Consider the following 22,517-nt stretch of genomic DNA (forward strand, 5'->3'; position numbering starts at 1 on the left):
TCCTTCTCCTTCACTTTTTCCTCTCACTTCACCCAGTCAGTGCAATGATGGCTGATCTCTCAGCCTTCCCATAATTCCAAGTCTCATAGCGGATGGAACACCCTGGAGGAGTAGCATTGGTGGCCATCAAGCCATGGGCAGCCTCAAGCAAGGAGGACTTCCATGCTAGCTCAGCTCCTCTCTGGCCCCACCCTGCCATGGACGGAATTAGGATGTCCAGAGACGTGGGTGTTCCTGATCAAATCTCCAGAAGGAGGTTTTTCAGTCAACCCCGGATTAAAATAATGTCTATAAAATAATGTCTGTAACGAGTGCGTGGGTGTTTACGTGCGTGTGCAGACAAGATAGGAGTAAGCCAACCTTTTTAGGAGAGCTGTGTGCAGGTATGTGAAGAGCGTAACGGCAGCTAGACGTTGAGGCTATGATGGGGAGAGATCGAGTTGGTAGCACTGAGACTTTCCCCTCCTCATTCTGAGGGCATATTACGATCAAAACAGAGTTGAGTCATCTTGGATGTTGGGTGCCCTCCTTCTGCAGGGAGTGGGGTTAGATTGTGGAGATGGAGGAAAGTTCCTCACTGATGAGGTCATGTTTAGAGGGAGACTTGGTTTCAACATGAGATGTTTCTGTGCTAGCATCACTATGCTAACCCAGGACAAGGGCTCTCTTGGGTCTGAGGCAGAGGGAAGGCAGGCCATTGGCCTAGAGGGTCTGTGACTCCATTGTTTCTCTCCAGGCAATGGTCCCTCTCTCACTACTCCCAGATGCCTCACCTAGGCCCTGTGAAGTATCCTGGCCTGGAATATTTCCCTCACCTAAGGGATTTTAGTACCAATCCCATACTAGGCATCTAGTCATCCCTGAGTCCTCTGGGACCTACAGAAACTCATGAGGTCTTAAGATCTTAAGAATTAAAATTGGTGAGGGGGACAGGGGGTCTGTACTGCATACAAAGACGTCAAAGGAGGTAACTCACCATGTGACCTTGGGTAAGACACTTCCCCACTCTGGACCTCAGGTTCCTCATATATATAGTGAGTTGATGGGACTAGATGATCTCTATTGTCCTTCAAGTTTAGTATCCCATGATTGTCTATGTTTGAAAAGACCCCTGGCAGAAGAGGCAGACATGGGGGAATTAATGGTCAGTATTGAGCCCCATGTGTAAAGACATGGGGAAGTACTTTTCTTAAGTGCACAAGGCCAGAAACAGAAATCCAGGTGTTCCCAGCTCCTGTACTCACACTGCTTTACCTGTAGGGGCACCTGCTTTATTTTAGGCATAAAATCTAGATACATGGTCCCCTGAGTATCACACAGTGGCATTAAGGAACTGCATGAGGGTATCACCATAAACTCTGTCTAACCTTTCCCTACCATGCTTACCCCCCCCCCATCCCTCTTCTTGGCCTGGGGGAATCCTGAACTTGTGCCGATCACTGCTTTTGTCAATGCCATTTCTGGGGCTGGAAGGATGATTCCTATGAACTGAGCTGATGATCCCACAGGTCTTGAAAATACATTTTTGGCCCCTTCTCTCCTAGAAAAGAAATTCAGCTACTCTCCAAGAGGGAACAACATGACAAGGGGGAATGAAGAGGAGAGGAGATGGGGTGTTTGGCCCCTTGAAATCGTTCTTGCCTCAGTTAGGGCATAAACAGAACGACAAAAGCTGGTGGTTCCCTAGAGACCTGACAACTCTAAGTCCTATGAAAGAGGTATCATAGCTTGTGAGTGAAATCTCCCTTGAAGGCCATGCAGCATCGTGGGCCCTGGAAGGCTCCACGTCGGATCCATTAAAGGCAGGGGCCAAGCCTCTAACAAGGTCCCTGAAGCCACCTCCGTGAACATGAGCCTTTTCCCATACGAGCCTGGGTCTGAAGTTTGTTTTCTCTGGAACTCTTTCCCAGGTGGAGCCTTTCCAAGATTCTAAATGCTGAAGCCTTATAGCATAAGAGGAACCGCTCCAAAATCCTCCATTCTTCCCCCTTTCACTCAGAACAACCCCGGAGCAGGAAGGAAAAGGCATACGCTCGGGGGAGGGCAGGGGGGATAGGGACCACCATGGACATGGACTGCGAAAGGGAGAGATGGCTGGAGGAAAGGCCAAAGAGGAGCAAATATACTTCTGAAGAAAGCCTCACCCCCCAGTGGCCCATGGACCCTCACGTCTAACCTTTTCCTCCATCTGTCAACAGCTGTCCCCAGAGTCATCCAGCACAAAGCTACTCGTAGGCCCTCTGTAATTCAGAACAGAGCCTGGTCTTCAGGGACTGTCTAGGTGTATGTTTCCTAAGAAGCAAGCCAGAGACTCTGGGATCGTTTTGGGAAGGGAGGGAAGCTGTGAAGGAAGAGGCTAGGGGGTGCTAGGCACCCAGAGAATTGGATGAAAGCTTTCGGAGCCAATCCCATTGGGCCAAAAGTCGGTTAAATCTTCAAGGGCAAGTTCTTTAATATTCACTGCATCAAGAGAAGGGCTGCCTTCTATGGCCATGCAACACAAAGGATGGCCTAGACCTTCACACCTTTCTGTTTTTCTGACAATCTTGTAAATCCTAATCATCTCACCCTCTCTGGGGTTTCATCCCAGCCCCACTCTCTTGCTCTGGCCTTGGAAGTCTAGCGCTACCAGCTTTCCAGCACTCACCAGTGAGAACTTCCCTTGCATCTTTTGTCTAAACACTCATTTGACTTTGGATTCTCAAGGCCTGCCTTTCTGTCCCTGCTTCTTCCTTTTTGTTATCTGACATGGTAATTTTATTCCCTAACCCCATAAAGTGGGTTTGGGTTACGGCCTTGATAAAAGGCCCAATACCAAATGGAGCCCTATTGGATTATTTCCCAACATTCCCTCATCAAATGTATTCATTCATCCTCTTAAAGTTGCTACATCACAGAAACGCTTAGCATTTACATAGCATTGGCTGTGAGAAAGAGGAGGTTGATATACACAGGAGTCCTGGCACTGAGGTCATGGGTGGCTTAATCATAGGGAATCAGAGGCACAGAGCAATTGAGATCCTTGTCCAGAGAGAGTGAGAGCAGGAGGGGTCCACAGGATAGATGTCAGGGTGGGGAGCCTGCATTGTACCCACCCCAGTCAGGGGGCATTCTAGCCACACCCTCTATACCATTCCCCAAAGGGTGAGAAGATGTGAAATGTCTTGAAGCGTGCTGTGGGCAGGCATGGGCTAAAGAAGGGAGACTCAAGCAATGCCCAGCTATAACAGCCCTACCATCCAATGCATCACTGATCACCCTGGAATCCAAAGACCTATATAAGTTAGTGATGGTGCCAGGCACTGCTTACAGTTAATTGTCTCCATTTTATTTTATTTTATTTTATTGGCTGCACCATGCAGCTTGCGGGATCTTAGTTCCCTGATCAGGGATTGAACCCAGGCCCTGGCAGTGGAAGCGCAGAGTCCTAACCACTGGACCACCAGGGAAATCCCTCCAATATCTTTTAAAAGTTGATATTATTAACTCTATTTTACATGTGGGAAAACTAAGGCTCAGTAATATATATTTAAAAAAAAACAACCAAGTACACTTTGTGGCAGAGTCTGATATTGAACATTGAACCAAGTTTTTCATAACCTTAAACTCCTTATAATTAACTGTTTTGCAATATGGCTTCCATTTGTTGAAAATCAATGTATGGAAAAGGAGGCAGAAATGGGGGTCAAGGCCACAGTGATGGGGACATTCTCCAGGGGAAGCAGGGCTTTACCTCCGGCTCCTTCTGCAAGGTCTGGCTGGAGGGCTAGAGTGTTCCTTCCTCACTAACAGCTTCCCTACCAGGGAGCCGAGTGCCCCCCATGCCCCGCCACTGCCCTCCTCCAGTAGATGCCCAGCTCAACCCTTTCCCACGCTGCCTCATTTTCTGCAAGTGTTAGCCAGCCACACCTACCACTTGGTGTGTATTAGGACCTACCAAGTAAAGAACCCCAAACTCTATCTAGACATTGACCCCTTCATTTTGATGTTACTTCTGGGAGTTCAGCTTAAGAAGGATGAAAAGTAAACCTGATGAAAGAGAGATAATCATGAATTTGTAGAGAAGAGCAATTGTTCAGAACATAGTCACACCTAGAGCAAGAGTGTAGAATCTGAGAATCCTCCTGGGAGGCCAAGTACGGAGCCCAGAATTGCTCTCTCCCCAGCACTCTCCCCTTGGGTCACTATGTGAGCAAGAAGTGACAGGAAAAGGTACATTATGGTAAGGAAAATGTCCCTCATAAATGTCGCTTGCTTCGTTTGCTGCCTGTGTGGTGACCTCTCTAAGGTCATGGGAAGAAGGTCATCAAAGAGCCCCAGTGATCCCGGGTTATGACTATTGTTACGTGGTTCTGTACCTTTGCCTCCTGATGTGGTTATTGTTGCTCTCAATCTAAGTTCTTTCCTGCCATCAGATTCAGTAAAAAGATTGTGGCACTGAGCCACGTGGGTGAGACCCAAATGCTTAGACTTGCTGGCCACAAATGATCTAACTTAAAGCTCTCAGATCATTTCCTCTGTTATTCTGAGGTTGCAAACCTAACCAATGGGCCATCTGTGGCTCTGGGTTGTGTCTCATTTTAGCGTGATTTTTAAAAAATTTTTGAATTAGTTGCCAACATCTAAAAGTTGGAAGATTTCACATTTAAAATATCCCTATTTCTAGCTTCCCTTAAAAATCCAAGAGTTCTGTCAATGTTGGGCCAGCATTTCTGCACAATGATAATCAGCTAGAGCAAAGTGGTGGCCACTCCATTTAGAGAGGGCATGTGTTCTCTAATTTGCCATATGCCACACCACTCCCTATTATCCTCCACCTGGTCCCTTCACTTATTTACAATCCCTGCATGGTTTGTCTTAGCATTTGAGTTGAAAACTTTACAATAAACATAAAGCCAGCACTAGGTTATGGGCTGTGCATTAAAGACCAGGGAATGCCCTCTCAACAAGCCTCACTGATTATCCCTATAATGACCTAACTTATGCTCCCTCTGGTTATGGTTAAAAATGATACATAGTGGCTGGAAACGTCCATCAGAGGGATAAACCTATCTCAGAAAGAGGAGATAGTTCAGGAATTGAACTGTATGGGTAAGAGGGCATTGTGTTCAGAAATCAGGTTCCCAAGAAGAAAGCATGCTAGAGACCACTTATAATGCTACTGTTGGGTGAGAAGATGGTATTTTGGGTATTTGTATCATCAGCTGGCTGCACTTCCGCTTTCCTTGACACATGGAAGGCACTTGACCAAAGGTTACCAAGTGCCAGCTAGCAGGACTTTTCAATACAGCTGTTAAATTTCATGGGGTATGATTTGACTCAAAGTATTCCCATATCCTTACAACAACAAACATGCTACAAAGGCTTCTATAGGATATGCAAATGTACTTGGAACTGAAACATCCCTCTTGTATATTTTATGGCTAAGAGTGCTGAACTGAGATCCCCAGCTTCAGTACGCAGCACCTTTTCCTGTAAAGTTGCCTCAATACTGCTGGGAAAATCAATGATGAGACTGCCCTGGCCCATGTGCAAAGCTGGCTTCCAGCTGTGCGCAGATGCTCTCAGGGAGGAGGCTGCTGCTGAATGTAACCCAAATGTGAGTTAGCTCGGGGAATCATGCCAGGAGAAGTCACAGTGGGAGGGCATCCACACCTAAGCGAAATAAAAGGGCATGGAACACCGAGATTCTCAGACAAAAGCCAAAGGCTCTTCCCTGAAGGAATCTTGAAGGTTCTCCTGACTCTTCCCTGAGGAATACTGCAAGGCTCGCACTCAAAAGGAGGAGGAATGTGCTTGGGGGCTTCGCTCTTGGCATCACTATTGTCCCAACAATAAGCTGAGCTTGGATCAAAGGAGTGAAATATTAGTTCCAGAGAAAGGGAAATTCCTTCTACTCCAGGACCTGGATGAAGTGACCTCTTAGAATCAAAATACTTCACAAGCCATGGAGTAAAATTAGTCACCTGGTAAAACCTGTTTACCATTCTCAAAATTAACTATATAAGGGACAATTTGTAATACCAGAATATCTCTTGCTTAATTGAGAGGAGAGAGAGCCTCAGGTATGAATAACTTTTCTCTATGTTCACTCCCTCCCTGCACTTCAAAATACTTGTCTTTATATTCAGAATATTTTCCCCTTTTTGATTCTTTTGATTCTTTTCCAATGTTTGAAATATCTGAAATAAGAAAGCGTAGAGATTATCAAAACTGTGTACCTACCACCCAGTATTAACAATTTATTACATTTTGATATCTTCTTTCCAAATTTTTGAGAGAAATAATACATGACACCTATGGTTGTGAGCCCATGTGAATGCATCCATGATTCTGTCCCTAACCTAATCCCTCACCAGAGGTAATCACTGCCCTGAAATAGATGAGGGTCATTTCCAGGCATCTTTTAATAATTTGCCTGCAGAGGTATATATCTGTAAGAAAATTGGCTAAGTTTAAATTTTAAAACAAGGGATGTTTTTTCTAGATTTATCCACATTAAGACTTGTAGTTCTGTAACTTGTAACTGATGTAGTCTATCATGTGACTATACTACAAATTATTTGTCTGTTCTACTAACTGACACTTATTTCCATTCTGTCATTACTCCAAAAAAAGTTGCAATAAATATTATTACACAAGTCTCTTTACGTGCATGTGGGAGAGTTTCTCTAGAGCAGCAGCTGGCAAACTTTTCCTGTAAAGGCCCAGATAATAAATACTATTTTAGGCTTTATACAAATCATATGGTCTCTGTTGCTGCTACTAAATTCTGTCATTGTAGTCTGAAAGCAGCCATAGACAACACAGAAACAAACAAATGTGTTCCGATAAAACTTCAATGATAAAAACAGACAGGAACCAGATCTGGGCCTTGGCCCACAGGCCACTGTTTGCTGACCTCTAGAGGCTTGTTACTCAAACTATGGGCATGTAGACCAGCATCAGCATCAGCTAGGATTTTGGTAGAAATGGAGACTCTTAGACCTCAGTGAATCAACATCTTCATTTTAACAAGTTCTTCAGGTGATTTCTATGCACAAAAAAATATTTCAGAAGAATGGCTTTAGAGGATATCCTTATAATTTAGTGTGTAGAAATCCTTCACTGTATTGCTAAACGTTTCCCCAAACTGATGGGACCAACTCATATTTCTACGATCACTAAATGGATGAACGTCTTACCCTGTATCTCCACATATGATATTATCTGATGTGTGATAGATGTTATCTTCTTGTAGCTTTAAGGTGCATTTCCCTGATTACTGCTGAGGTTCACATCATCTCAACTGGAGTTTCCTGTTCTGTGAAGTGTCTCTTCCTATACTTTCTTCATTGTGTTGTGTGTGTGTTATATGTGTGTGTGCATTATATATATTATGTGTGTATGTGTGGATATATATTACCTATATAATAATATTATATAATAATATGTAATATATAATACATACACATACTATATATATCTATACATACATACATACATTGTATATAAGTTGGTCTTTTTTATTTGTGGGAATTTGTTATTTATTCTGCATGTAAATTCTTTGTTGGCTGTATGCGTTGGAATTATGTTCTTTCAGTCTATGGTTTATCTTTTACCTTTGTATATGGTAAAATTAAAGATTTTTAAAAATTAATGTAGACAAATGCATTAATCTTTCCCTTTATGTTATTTATAATATGTATCTTAAGATTCTCCTCCCTCAATGTCAAAGGATATACTCTTTTCCTCTAAAAGTACTATATTTAACAATCTCTCTTAGAGAAGAATTCCAAAAATTTATGTAGCGTCTCCTCACTCAAGGAAATGGAGCTTAACTCCCCACCTTGTGTGCTGTGTTTATCAGCTTACTTCCAAAGAGTATGGCAAGGGGAAAACATAACTTTACAGTGGAGAATCCTGGTCTCAGCCAGGCGATCAGGGCTAGCATATTCAGTGATGCCATGTGATAAGCATGATATAATGTGATGAGGGCAGCACACATCTCTGTGGTCTTCCTCCCCAAAACTCATGACCCCAGCCAACAAGACTAAATTGGGAGGCATTCTGCATAAAATCTGACCTCAAAACTGTCAAGGTAATCAAGGACAAGGAAAGTTTGAGAAACTGTCACAGATCAGATGAGGTTAAAGAACCATGATTACTAAACGTAATGTGGTATTCTGAAACAGAAAACGGACATTTGAGGAAAAACTGGTGAAATCAGAAAGAAGTATTGAGTTTAGTTAACAATAACGTGCCAAAGCTGGCTTCTTAGTTGTGACAAAGGTGTCATGGTGATTTAGGATGATTACAATAGAGAAAACTGAGTGAGAAGTATAAGAGAATTCTCTGCATTCTTGTTGCAATGTTTCTGTATATCTAAAAGTATTTTAAAACAAAAACCTTATCTAAAGCAAAAAGTTCTACTTTTAAATTTCACCCACAATTTATAATTTATTGTGTGGCTGGTATGAGATTATTTTTCCTCATGTGGTTTTATTGAATAAATTCTCCCTTTCATACTGATTTGCAATGACACATCAAAAATACACACATAGCCACACATCTTTCTGTTTGTTTGTTTATCTATATATCTACATACATACACATGTATGTTTTCTGAGTGCTAAAAACATATTATTATACTTTGGCCTATTTGTCTCCCCATCTTAATTACTAGAACTTTATAATAAGTCTTTTTGTCTTTGTCTATGAGAGCAAATCTCCTCAACCTTCTTTTAAAAAAATACCTTGGCTATTCTTTGTCTTTCATTTTCTCATATAAATTATAGAATAAGCTTATCAAGCAAGTGTCTTCAAAAACCCTGCTGGGATTTTTATTGGGAGTGTATTTAATTTATAAACTTGGGGGATAATCAACATCTTCATTATATTGGTTCTTCCTATTTATGAATAAGATATATGCTCCATTTTCTCATTCTTCTTTTATACTCTTAATAGTGTCTTGTATTTTCTAGAAGATATTGCATATCCTTTGTAGAATTTATATTTTTGTGCCTTTTTTTGTTTTATTTCATTTTTGCTATTGTAAGTGTGATTTGTTTTCAGTTAAATTTTTCTAACTGTGTTTAGGGAATATATTAATTTGTGTTTACTGATCTTGTATTAGTAACGTTGCTGAGCTCTCTAACTTGTTCTAGCTTTACAAATACCTTTTGATATTCTATGTAGGATGATCATATCATTCACAAAAAGATGGTCGTATGTCTTTCCACAATTCTTATATTTCTTTTCTTGTCTTATTGCATTGGGTAGAATATCCAGATCATCGTTGAGTAAAAGTCAGGATAACAAACATCTTTATTGTTAACTGTTTTTTTTTCCTACATGGTTCATAATGTTGGATTGTAGTTCATTTTGAGTAGGAAGGTTTTTTTTCCCTCTTTTCCTTTTGTGCTCAGTCATCATTGTCTAATGCTTTTGGTGTTGTTGTTGTTATTGCTGCCTCCACCAAGGCTCTTAGAACTTCAATTCCAAACCCATCCTATAATGATGGCCTGGGGCTCCTAAAGGGTGATAACATTTTAAAATAAAAAGCTGCTGAAAACAAAAAGTTCTACTTCTAAATTTCAACCAGAATTTATAACTTACTTTGTGACTGGTATGAGGTAATAATATAACTTTATTATTCCTCATGCTGAATAGTTTCTCCCTTCCATACTGATTTGCAATGGGATATAGCAGAACCGTCTTCAACCAGGTGAGTGGCTTAAGTCAGTTCATCATCTCATGGTTACATCTTTACCTCTCTCCCCTACCTCCTTAGGTTCAGAGATTCCTATTAGCTGTACTCTCAGATAGGGATTGGCAATACTATTTTTTCAGACTCTTTTCATCAGTGTGGAAGCCTTTCCCCAACCCATGGCTTCAAGCAGTGACTCTAGCCCTGATCCCTTGACAATCTGGACCACATATAGTTGTGCAGGACCCTTGAGAGCTAAATTTCTGTCCTTACTTTTTGCCTCCAGACTTGGAGCCCAGCCTGAGAATGAATGTACCTCTGCTCATCAACCTTTTGTTTCTGTACTATTTCTGACTCATCAGGTTACTTATCTTGCTCTTAGGCCCACATAGCTGGGTCTTAGGCCCAGCTATGTGTTCTCATATTTTTCTGTCACTGCGATGTGTTTGGAGCAGACGAGGTGCACTAAAGCATGAACCCACTGCACCATCTTGACCACAGCCTGATTACTTTTCTTTATTTCTGTATGAGAGAAAAATGTATTTTCTTTTTTTCTTTAACTGGTGCCTTCAATCCTATCTCCAACTTCTTTCCTCAATTATTTCCTATCTCTCCAGCATCTTCCATAAATCCTGTTCTATTCCCCTTTCTGCAGAAATCTACATATGGTCATCTCTATCTTTTGGTATGTGCTCATGTACCAAATCCATGTGTGCCCACATTCCTAGTCTCTCACCTAGTAAATGATGGAGCAATGTCCTCCACTTTACATACCGTCTACTATCATCCCATTTCCTTAGTTCCTTTGGGTACCAACATTTTGCATGACCCAATTCCAACTGTAACTCCACTATCTCACAGATCGTTAATGCTTAACTTCCCATAAACCAAGTTCTATTCCCTCCACAGAAACTGACCTCTTGAAGGTCACCAATGGTTACTCCATAACTAGATTTTCTCCATTCCTCTTCACCTTGGTCATTCCACAGAGTGTGGTATCTCAACCATCCCACATCCCCCATGGCACTTATAATACTGTGTCATCTTTCTACCTTTCCACTCCTGTTCTTTCTGTTGGCTTCTTTTCCTCCACCTGTACCTATGGTGGTTTCTCAAGGATCAGTCTTTTCACCCTTGGTTACTCAGAGTGTTTCTTGGACCAGCAACTGATAGCTTGCTAGAAATGAGGACTCTCAAGCTCTTACTCCAAACCTAGTGAATCAAAACCTGTATTTTAACAGAATCCTCAGGTGATTAAAGTGTAGGAATGCTGTTCTAGCCATCTTCTCTCTCTCTCTCTCTCTCTCTCTCTCTCTCTCTCTCTCTCTCTCTCTCTCTCTCTCTCTCCTTGTACAATCCATCATTAATGTCCACACCCGGGGTGTGACGTCTAACCCTTTAACTCCAGCCAAAAACTTTCTTCTAAATTCCATTCTCATGATGCCAACTGGCTACTTGGCATTTCCATTATTGTGCATCATAACCACAAACCCAACATTTCTATAATCCCCATCCCAAACAATTTCCCTTCCTGATAGGCCAATTCTTTAAAATCTCTACCATGCTTATAATCACCTAGGCACAAACTATTGGAACCATCCTAATTTCTTGCCAGTGTCTTTCTAATTTCCCATATCTAATCAAACATCAGGTTTCAATATTTGTTTTACAGTATCTCATGTACACATGCTTCTACTAGATTCCCTACTTCAGCAAAGCATGGCAGAAAGATCTGGAGACAGATTGACTGGCTATCAAATTCCTGTTCTACTACCTACCAGGTATGTGTGACTTTAAAACCTTAAGTAAATTACCTAAATTCTCAGAGCTTTGATTTCCCTTTCTGTAAATTGGAAATACCATTATCTATCTCGCAGGTGCTGTTGTGATTTAAAAAAAAAAAAAAAGCATCAGGTCAAAGTCTGGCACATGAAACAGATGATTAACAAGTACTGGTTTAGGCTTCCTCAACCCCCATTTCAATTTTAAGGCCACTGTTTTGGGGCTTTGTAATATATTCCTCTGATTCCAGTCCCTAGGTTAAGGTTTCTGACACACTATTGTCAAATTATGTCACTAAAACATCATGTTCACCAATCCACCACCGTGTTCAAGGGCCAACACAGATTGAAAGTGCCTTTGTATGAACCCCAGATGGCTTAGGCTGCCATCCTGGTCTTGCCACACCCTGTTTTCAGCCAGATATTCTGCCCTTGTCACCCACCCCTCCCCTATTCACAATCTCTGATTAGATAAACTCTAAGTTGACCATATCTTACAGTTTTTAGTTTCCGTCCTCACTTCCATGGTATTGTGCTGTCCTGAGTGTTTATCTTCTAACTTATTTTCCCCATCCAATTCCCATGAATTCTTCAATAACCAGCTCAAATCTCACTGTCTGTATAAGTCATTTGGCAGTTAATTGCGACTTTCTGTGTGATATTTCTTCTCCTGTTATCTGGAACTGTTTTAAATATAATATACAACAGTGAAACTATTCATGGATATATTTTTTTCATTTCTCAGTAAGATCATTTTTTAAAAAAACCTAGCGACTAGTATTTATAAGCATTTACACATGCCCAGACAATGAGTGAAGTATTGTGCATGGACTTCCTCATCTAACATTCACAGCATCCCTATGAGGGGAGAACTGTTATGGTCCCTAGTTTGTGGATGAAGAAAAAAAGGAGTGAAGATGTTCAGTAACTCATGCCAAGTTGCCCTGTGAATAAGATGCAGCGCCATCTTGAATCTAGGCTTTCTCATTCCAGCTCTTGTGCTATATTGAATTGTGCTATATTAACCCCTCTGCTATACTGAAACCAAATCAGGAAGCACTTCCAACAGCTCCCTCTATTTCTCACCTGATGGACTAGCATTTTAGAGAATAGAAAACTTATTTTTTAGAACCGTGTGGTATGACTCGTGTGTGTGCGTGTGTGTGTGTGTGTGTGTGTGTGTGTGTGTGTGTGTGAATCTGTATAACAATATGCCACATTATTTTGACGTTCTACTATAGTATCTTGGCATTTACAAAGCATTTCTTCTTCCAAAACTTTAAATGGTTATGTTAACCTTACAATAACTCTGTTAGGTAAGGAAAGAGAAAAAAAATTATCTTAACATCAATGCCTCCTTCTTGATCATGTGGCTCTCCCAGAACCCAAGTCCTCAAGTCTATCTGCTATCCCAGGGTGCCTGACTTTCCTCAGGGTCATAGCCATTTTGTTTAGGCTCCAATGAGCAAAAGGCAAAGGCCTGAATCTAGCAGGAAATGTAATCAATAAAGTCCAAATCCCTGAGTGGTATAAATTTTAAGCAGATTATCTTAGAGTAGGGTATGGCTAATAGGATCAAGTAGCTGGCACATTCTAAATTTATAGCCCTAACAATTAAAGAATATAAACCTATGAGTTGCTTTTCTGACTTGGAATTCCTATGATTAGTGATAATGATGAAGGTATTGAAAATAATGGTGAAGGGAAAGATGAAAAGAAGACAGACAAGAAGGGTCCCACCATGTGTCTCTATACAGCAATGGTTCTTAACCTTTCTTGGGGTTTGCTCTCTTTAACTAGAGGGAAGCATCATACACACAGAGACACACACACAAAAAGACTCATTCATTTTGGGCAGTGGCGGTGTCATGGTCTAGCTAGGAACCACATTAAGAGTAGTAGATAGATGCTATACAGGTCAGAAAGCATCAGCACTTTGCAATGACAGACACCGGCAAATGCAGATTCAAATACCTGCTTTCATTGTGCTCCAAATCTCCAAATTGCCAACACGTATCGAGGGGCCTCCTGTGCTCACGGGCACTATGTTCAGAGGTGGGAAGGGGAATACCAAGATGAGTAAAACCCAGTGACTACCCTAGAGAAACTTAAAATCCAGTGCCATGTACGTGAAGGTTAGACCTTTCTAAGCTTACCTAGCAATAATTTTTGCAAATATCTGAGTAGCAATTTTCCACGAGCAAAGAAAGAAAAAGAAGTGTACAGTCAACTAGGATCCTAAAATAAATTATTATAATGTGGGATCTACTCTAGCAAGTGTTGAGAGAAAGGTACCCACCCAGAGCTGTGGGAGTTCAGTGGGGGAGCAATCCCATGCGAGAGGAGGAGAGGGGGTGGGAAAGATGGTCACTAGGCAGAAATGCGTGGGGGGCATTGCAAATGGTGGGAGAAGCATGGGTGAAGTATAGCAAGTGGGGGATTGTTATGGGTTGATTTGTGCCCCTGCAAAAGATAACTCCGCTACTTCAGAATGTGACCTTATTTGGAAACGTTATCTTTGCAGATGATCAAGTTAAGATGAAATCATTAACACTGTCAATCAATTGTACTTCAATAAAAAAAAAAGATGAGGTTACTAGGGTAGGCTCTAATCTAATATGACTGTGCTTATAATGGGAAATTTGGACACACAGATACACACACACACACACACACACACACACACACACACACACACACACTAAGAATGCCACGTGAACCCGAAGGCAGAGACTCAGGTGATGCATCTACAAGGAATGCCCAAGATTGCTAGCAAAATACCAGAGTCTAGGAGATACACACACAACAGATATTTTCTTAGTGCTTTCAGAGGGAGCATGGCCCTGCCGACAACTTGCTCTTGGATTTCTGGCCTCCAGAAATGTGAGACAATAAATTTCTATTGTTCTAATATGGCAAGTTTGTCGTACTTTGTTAGAGCAGCCCTAGGAAACTAAAAACAGGGTTGTTGTTTTTTTTTTCCAGAGAAGCACAGTACAATTTGGCCGGAACACAGCAGGAATAAGGGAGAAATGGGGAGCCAGCTCAGCAGGGGACATTAGGAAAGCAGTGTTGGGCCCTTTTTGTGGGTAATCTTATAAAATTGTGACACCCCCAATCAAGGGACGGTACTTGGGCTGCACTGTGGAAAGAATTTAGAAATTGATGGACAGATAGCTGAACACAGACAGATAGATAAACAAAGACTGATGAGGGATCAATAGATATGGTATAGGTGGATACATGGATATGAGATTTAGATTCAATGACGTATCAGTGAATGACCATGATCTTTCTACTTAATGTTAAAAATCAATTTCTAAATGTTGAATCCTGTTTCCCACTTTCAAAACAATGTCACATAGGCTTGGGAGAACAAAAGTCTTATAAATTTACAGGAGTTACACACCTGGAAAAGCAGTCCCAGGGGCAGGGAGCCCCTGCTCAGGCAGACACACTCAGCCCGCACTTAGCAACTCTAGGTGACAGCTGTGGGGCACCTCCACCCTTAGGGACCTTGGCTGAAACAGCCAGGTGTAACAGAAACGACCTCATGCCTTAAAAGCAGGACCGGAAGAGCATTAGGGCCTTCCGAGGAATTAACTAGAGTGGGAGACGACCTCCTCAGAGCAGATTGCATTTGCTGTGAGGCTGGAAGGAGAGAGAAGATTTCTTTTTTTTTTCTTTTTTTTTAAATTAATTTTTATTGGAGTATATTTGCTTTACAAAGTTGTGTCAGTTTCTGCTGTGCAGCAAAGTGAATCAGTTATAGGTATACATATAACCACCATTTTTTAGATATCCTTGCCATTTAGGTCACCACAGAGCATTGAGTAGAGTTCCCTGTGCTATACAGTAGGTTCTCCTTGGTTATCTATTTTATACATAGTAGTGTATATATGTCAATCCCAATCTCCCAATTCATCCCACCCCTCCTTCCCCCCTTGGTAACCATAAGTTTGTTCTCTACATCTATGAGAGAGAGAAGATTGCTGAGAAGATGGGAAGGAAAAGTTATTTCCGGCAGAAAGAACTACTTGAGTGATGGTCTTAGTGGGGAGGTATAAGATACGTCTGAGGAGTGCGAGGAGGTCCTATTGGGAAATAAATGGAGATTAGCTTGGGGCAGATGTTGAAGGAACTCAGGAGCTTGAGCAATGGATGAGTTCGGATAAATGTGACAGAGGGGATGAGTGGAGAGGTAGGGCAGGGGCCTGCAAGCTTTTTCTGTCAAGGGCCAGATAGTAAGTATTTCTGGCTTTCCAGGCCATACGGTCTCTGTTGCAACTACGCAACTCTGCCAGCATCACGTAAAAGCTGCCACGGACAGTAGGTAATGAATGAGTGTGGCTGTGTTCCCATAAACTTTATTTATGGACACTGAAATTTGAATTTCATATCATTTTCACGTGTTACAAAAGATGATAGTTCTTTTGCTATTTTCCTACCATTTGAAAATAAAATGATTCTTAGTTCCTGAGCTGCCCAAAAAAGCAGGTGGTGGGCTAGACCAGGCCCACATGTTATAGCGTGCAGACCCCTGGGTTAAAGGGTGACAGTGGTCAATTAGGGCTGGGATCATGAAAGGAGAATCAAGGAGATGGATGCCAGAGAAATGCAAAGGTATCTTATGCAAATCAGGCATTTCGCATCTCATTAAATGTGGGAGGTGGGAGAGGAGGTGGGGTCTAGGCAGCCCCAGGGCTCTCCAGCGTGACTGATCACAGGACCATTGGCAACACTGCAGAGCACCTGAAAAGGAGTAGGTGTGGGAGAGCTGGTGATGTTTTCAGAACAAGCCCAGAAGAGCATCCTGCAGCCCTTAAAGGAAGTGTAGCAACACTTGGAATCGGAATTAGGAACCTTACACTCTTGACTTTATTTCATCAGACCAGAAGCAAGACACTTGTCCTTAAGCAATGCTCCTCAAGCAATGCACTACAGCACACAGGGTAATTCTCAGCTCAAAGCTCTGTCGTCTACTCCAGTCAGAGTAGAGCTGCTTTAGATATGACAAGATCAGTAGAAGAACTGAGACTAAGTTAGGTCAATTTATTGCAGAAACTTTGTGCATTGATGAATTCTTTGGGGATCTCCCTGTTCCTATCATCCCCCAAGCACACCAGCTGGCTTAGGAGTCAGGAGATATGATTTTTAGGCTCTGGACTCTCACCATAGTCAACTAATTCAACGCCTTAGGGGCCCTGTTTCCTCTTCTAATGAGGATGAGACTATCTTTCTTGCTTGAGGAGCAAAGAGAAAGGTGTAATTGCCCTGATTGTTGCAGTGTGGTAAAGGGAATAAGCAAATCCTAAGTTTCACCTCTTGTTCTGCCAGCAACCAGGTGTGGGTACACACACAAGTGATGTCACCCCCTGAGCTCAGGCTTTCCACTGTATAATAAGGATAATTTTACTTCCCTTGGAGGCCCGGGGGGTTACAAATATGTATGTGAAATGCACAGGGTGGTGCCTGGCCACAAGCAGAATGAATTAGATTCTAATTCCAAATGTGACCCATAGGCAATGTGCAATGATGAAGCCATAGATGCCGTAGGAAGAGAGACAAGGCAGTGAAATGATGAGACATTGGGTTTGAACTCAGTTATAGAATCTCTTAATCCTACAAATCCTTCAAAACTCCCAGGCAATGAGTGCGAGTACAGTTATATTCTTATCATCCTGGGTGACCCTTCTCAGCTTTATTATTCCACTAAATCAACAGGCTCTGGAAGGTATTCCATCTGCAAATATACACTCAGACAGACACAGAGAGTTGAGGGGTGCATGAGGTTTTTATATGACTGCATTTTAGCAGGTCATGTGTTCTTAATTCCAAAAACGCCACCTTTCCCTATTGTCACAACAGGCCACGTCACACTTTATGTAACCACCAGGGCTCCCAAAGCATTTGAACGTGAACTGGAATCAGACTGTACGAATCACCATGTTTTCACCCACTGTAAAGACCTTACTCCTCCCCAAGTATCAAATGTGATCAAGTCTTACCATTATCTTAACATCTAGTACTTTTGATGGAGATGTGTGCTTTGAGACCTAGGGGAAAGATATGAAATTGGGGTACTTTTCCTTCGTAAGACACCTGGGGTCATGGTTTCTCCAGAGATGTGCCATAAGCACTTAGATAAAACCTGCACCTCTTCTGAACACTTGTGGACCCCAAAGTCCATGTCATCCCATGCAATTTGTACCAGTGGCGGCAGAATGAGAACTGGACAATCAAGCAGATGGCTGACCCTGAGAGACAGGGAAGGCTCATGACCTCTCTAAGCTTCAGTTTTTCAATCTATAAAATAGAAATAAAACTTTTATACCTTCTCCCTCACCAGGCCATTATGAACTTTAAATAAGAGTCTGTCGGAGTCTGCCTTGAAAGAGTACAGGATTTCTTAGTCTCTACCTTACTGACATTTGGGGCCAAATAATTCTAGATTGTGGGCAGCTGTCCTGTGTACTGTAGGATGTTTAGCATTCCTCTCCTCACTAGATGCCAGTAGCACCCTCCATCCCATTGGGACAACCAAAAATGTCTCCAGACATTCTCAAATGTCCCCTGGGGTGGGGGGCAGAGTCATCCATGATGGAAACCACTGTTACAATGTGTTCTATACCAGTAGAGGACCTCACCACCCGCTGTACTTCAGGAACTGGAGAAATCAGGATCCTTAATGCCAACTAAAATTCTGTCTTCAGCCATAATATATTCTGATGCTCCCCAAAGCCATGGACCATTAATAGGACTGAGAACAACATGGCTGCCTGCTGCGATGTGTGTGCCCTGGCTGTCGGCAAGGGGGTCAAGGACGCCTTGGCTGCATGAGCTGTGGGGTGGTGGCCACGCTGGGAGCGGATGCCTACGCAGTGGTGCTGTGTGCCATGGCCAGGGAGCCAGGCTGGCAAACAACCCATACTGGAGTCTTAGGAGTGAGCTTAGTACAATTATATGAGTTCACGTTCTGATGCATTTTTTTAATCCATAAACTCATTGCCAACCACCCCTTATTATACCATATTAAGGGGTTTAATCACTTTTAATCAGAGTCTTTCCTAGATGACCAGAAACACAAACTAGAGAAACTTCAATAGCCATTATGCCAACCAAGAGTAAGACAGATTCCATGGGAGCAATCTCTCGTGCTGCAATCATGCTAATTAAGGCCCCAAGAAGAGTCAAGATAAAAATGTCAAATGAGATTTGTTCTGGATTTCAATGATTTCTGGCCTCACATGATCAAGTTCCAATCAGCCTGAGAAGAAAAGTCTTAGTGGGAGGTGGGGGTGGGATGGGATGTGTGCTGCTGGCTGTGAAAGCTGACCTGCAAGGCCCCAGTGTGATGTACTGGGATGGAGAAGGAAATTCCATCAATCCTCAGCAACGGAGTTCCCCAAAGGCTCCCCTTTTCCAGGCAATGCTGGGTCTTCCCACGGTAAGACCAGGCTCCATGGGTGCTTCTAAAAGCGTCTCTCCTCCACCCACCCACTTTGTGAAGTGGGTTTGGGCATGAAGCCACTGACTTGCATCAAGGGGATATTTTAACCAACATTCCTAAGAGGTGCACCATTGGATCTATTTTCAGGTTGCTGGTGAGTGTAATTCTGCACCCCACACGCTGCTCTTTATGTGGTGCTATGGGAGAAGCTTCCGTTAGACCACAACATTTGCAAAAGTTATTCTTCCTCTGAACAGCAGCCTGTAACCTAAAATATTTACCTCTGTGCTTTGGCCATTAGGATGCCTGGAGCCAAATCTGCAAGCTTCTTCCATCATCAGGCAGTTAACAGTCTAATCTTGCCACTAGTTTTATTTTATTTCCTTATACTTATTCCCCCTATTTCCAGATATTATCATTCCTTTCATTCATCTTGTCGCACTGCCTGCGTATATTTTTGCAAACCACCTCTAAAACTTTTTGCAATGAGACAGAATATCACTGAATAAATAACATGTAGACGTTTTCCCTTCTCCCATGTAAATTTCATTTCCCATGTGTTGAGCTATATAGATATTTCTCTGGGAGGGACACAGTGGCCACATCATAAAAAGCTGCTGTGGGTATGGGATTGATGAGTAGCTGAACTGGGCGAGTTCACCTCCAAGATTGTACCTCTGACACCTTGGATTGGCTCATGGAAGTCTGAACTCAGATGAGGAAGATGGCATTGGGACAGACAACAGAGGCTTACTGGAGAATGCAAATGACCCTTAGAGAGAGAAAAAGAGAAAGAAGGAGAGAGAGAGGCTTTTATATTGTATTATAATACGATTCAGTAGAACTAGACACTCTTCTCTGTGAGACCCTACTCAAAAATATTGATTGAAATGCTGATTTTTATCAGCTCCTGATCCACAGACTTGGGGATTCTAAGTATGCAGAGCTCAGACTTCTTGGTGTTATGATGGTCCTATTCAAGGCATGTGGATATAGGCTTTCTGTTGCTCCCAGTGGGATAACAGAGGAGCCCTGAGTGGAAGTCACAGGATTCAGGCACAGCTAAGGACTAACAATTGGTGGATATGTACCAGTATGTTCATTGTTCAAATGTAAAGTGTATCCACACCAGTTGGTAACTAGTCACTGCGTTGAGTGGCCAGACCTTCAACACCACTGAGCCAGCCCCGGTCCCTCCTCTGAGAATCTCTGCAATTCATCAACAGGGCCCCATGCAAGGTCGGGTGTACACATCTGTTCAAACTGGGCAGCGTCCATGTAAGTTTGGGGTTCTTTTTAGAATTTTTTTTGAGATCTAATATACATACAATAAAATTCACTTTTTAAAATTGTATAATTCAATGGGTTTTAGTATATTTCAAAAAATTGTACAACTATCACCCTATGTAATTCCTGAACATTTTCATTATCCTCCCACACACACACAAAAAAAACCCAGAAAAAAAATCCACACCCATTAGTAGTCACTCCCCACACTTCTCTCACCTCAGCCTCCATCAACCACTAAACTACTTTCTGTTACTAGGGATCTGCCTATTCTGGATAAAGCATATAAATGGAATCATAAAACGTGATTTTCATGTCTGGCTTCTTTCATGTAGCATAATGTTTTCAAGGTTCATCCATGTAGTCCAACATATCAGTTCTTCATTCCTTTTTATGGTTCAATAATATTCCATTGTGCGGATATACCATATTTTTAAAAATCCACTTTTCAGTTGATGGACATTTGCATTGTTTCCACTTTTTAGCTATTATGAATAATCCTGCTATGAACTTTAATGTACAAGTTTTTTCAAAGACATATGTTTTAATTCTCTTGAGTATATCACTAGAAGTGGAGTTGGTGGGTCACGTGGTAAGTCTATGTTTAATGTTTTGACGAAATGCCTGTTTTCCAAAGTGCCTGCACCATTTTACCCTCCACCAGCAATATATGAAGGCTCCAATTTCTCCACATCCTTACCAACACTTGCTGTTGTCCAACTTTTTGATTCTAGCCATCCTAGTGGGTGTGAAGTGATATTTCAATATGCTTTTGCATTTCCCTAATGGCTAATGATGTTGAGCCTCTTTTCATGTTATTATTGGCCATTTGTACATCTTCGGAAAAATATCTATTCAAATCATTTGCTTATTTTTCAATTGGGTTATCTTGTTATTGAGTTGTAAACGTTCTTTATATATCCTGGAATAACTCCCTTAGCAGATATGATTTGCAAATATTTTCTCCCATTCTGTGGGTTATCTTTTCACCTTTTTAACAGTGCCCTTTTGGAGCACAAGAGTTTTCCATTCTGATGAAGTTCAAAGCATATATTTTTTCCCTTGTTGCTCATGCTTTTGGTGTCATATCTAAGAAACCATTAACTAATCCAAGGCTACAGAGGTTTGCACCTATGTTTTGTTCTAAGAGGTTAATAGTTTTAATCCTTACATTTAGGTCTTGGATCCATTTTGAGTTAATTTTTGTATATGGTGTGTGGTAGGGGGTTCAACTTCATTCTTTTGCATGTGAATATCTACTTGTCTCAGCACCACTGTTGAAAAGACTATTATATTCCCAGTGAATCATCTTGGCAACTTTATTGAAAAGCAATTGAACATAAATGTAAGGGTTGATTTCTGGACTCTCAAGTCTATTCCATCGATTTATATGTCTGTCTTTATGCCAAGTACCATACTGTCTCAATTACTGTAGCTTTGTAATAAGTTTTGAAATTGAGGAGTTTAGGTCTTACAACTTTGCTCTTTTCAAGATTGTTCAGCTATTCTGAGTCCCTTGCACTTCCATACACATTTTAGGATCAGTATGTCAATTTCTGCCAAAAAAGGGTATCCTTGATTTTTGATATAGAGATTGTGTTGAATCTGTAGATCAACTTGGGGAGTATCTTAGCAATATTAAGTCTTGCAATCCAAAAACTGCAATAGTTGTTAAATGAAAATAATATTTGAAAAAAATAAAGTTAAAAAGTATAAATAGGGAATTCCCTGGTGGTCCAGTGGTTAGCACTCCGTGCTTTCACTGCTGAGGGCCTGGGTTCAAACCCTGGTCAGGGAACTAACATCCTGCAAGCCGCACAACACGGCCAAAAAAAAAAAAAAGTATAACTATTTATGCATTGATATAATAATGGTCCATGGGAGGTTGTGAACTCCCCATTAGGAAAAATATTTACAGAGAACGTTGATAATTTTGGCCAGGTGCAGTGTAAAAGGGATTTCCTCTATATGAAGGATATCACTCCTTTCAAAGTAAAAATCTAAGAGCTGGATTTTTTTGAGTTTTCTCCACTCCTCAAGCTATTAAGAATTCAGGATCATACATGAAACTATACTGCCATAAAATCTCAAAGGACGGACATAAGTTCAGTCAAGGATGGATAATGGAAGACCTGTTCAAGACATTTCCACTAGCAACCTGACTCTGCCCTAACTGCCCTCAAAGAAATGGTGAATCTCTTGATAGTGTTTATGTGTGCTGACACTCATCCCTGCTGGATGAGGTTGCTAGGAATTACAGGAGGATGGGGGAGCCCTAACCCAACCAATACCCATCTACCACCAAACTAGG

The 22,517-nt window shown here is 41.6% G+C and overlaps 1 protein-coding gene across 7 annotated transcripts in view; it reads right to left on the bottom strand.

Moving 5' to 3' along the window:
* NTRK3 (neurotrophic receptor tyrosine kinase 3) overlaps positions 1-22,517 on the bottom strand; it is a 388,119-nt gene that overhangs the window by 110,093 nt on the left and 255,509 nt on the right. For 2 of the 7 annotated variants that reach the window (XM_073801381.1, XM_033852102.2), the window contains one exon: positions 977-1,111. The exons of the other annotated variants lie outside the window; for them this stretch is intronic. In XM_073801381.1, coding sequence (XP_073657482.1) covers positions 977-1,111 — 135 coding nt within the window. The remainder of the gene's footprint in view (positions 1-976; positions 1,112-22,517) is intronic. 7 annotated transcript variants of the gene reach the window in all.

This window comes from Tursiops truncatus, chromosome 2 (genome assembly GCF_011762595.2).
Source record: "Tursiops truncatus isolate mTurTru1 chromosome 2, mTurTru1.mat.Y, whole genome shotgun sequence".
Classification (NCBI taxonomy): Eukaryota; Metazoa; Chordata; class Mammalia; order Artiodactyla; family Delphinidae; genus Tursiops; species Tursiops truncatus.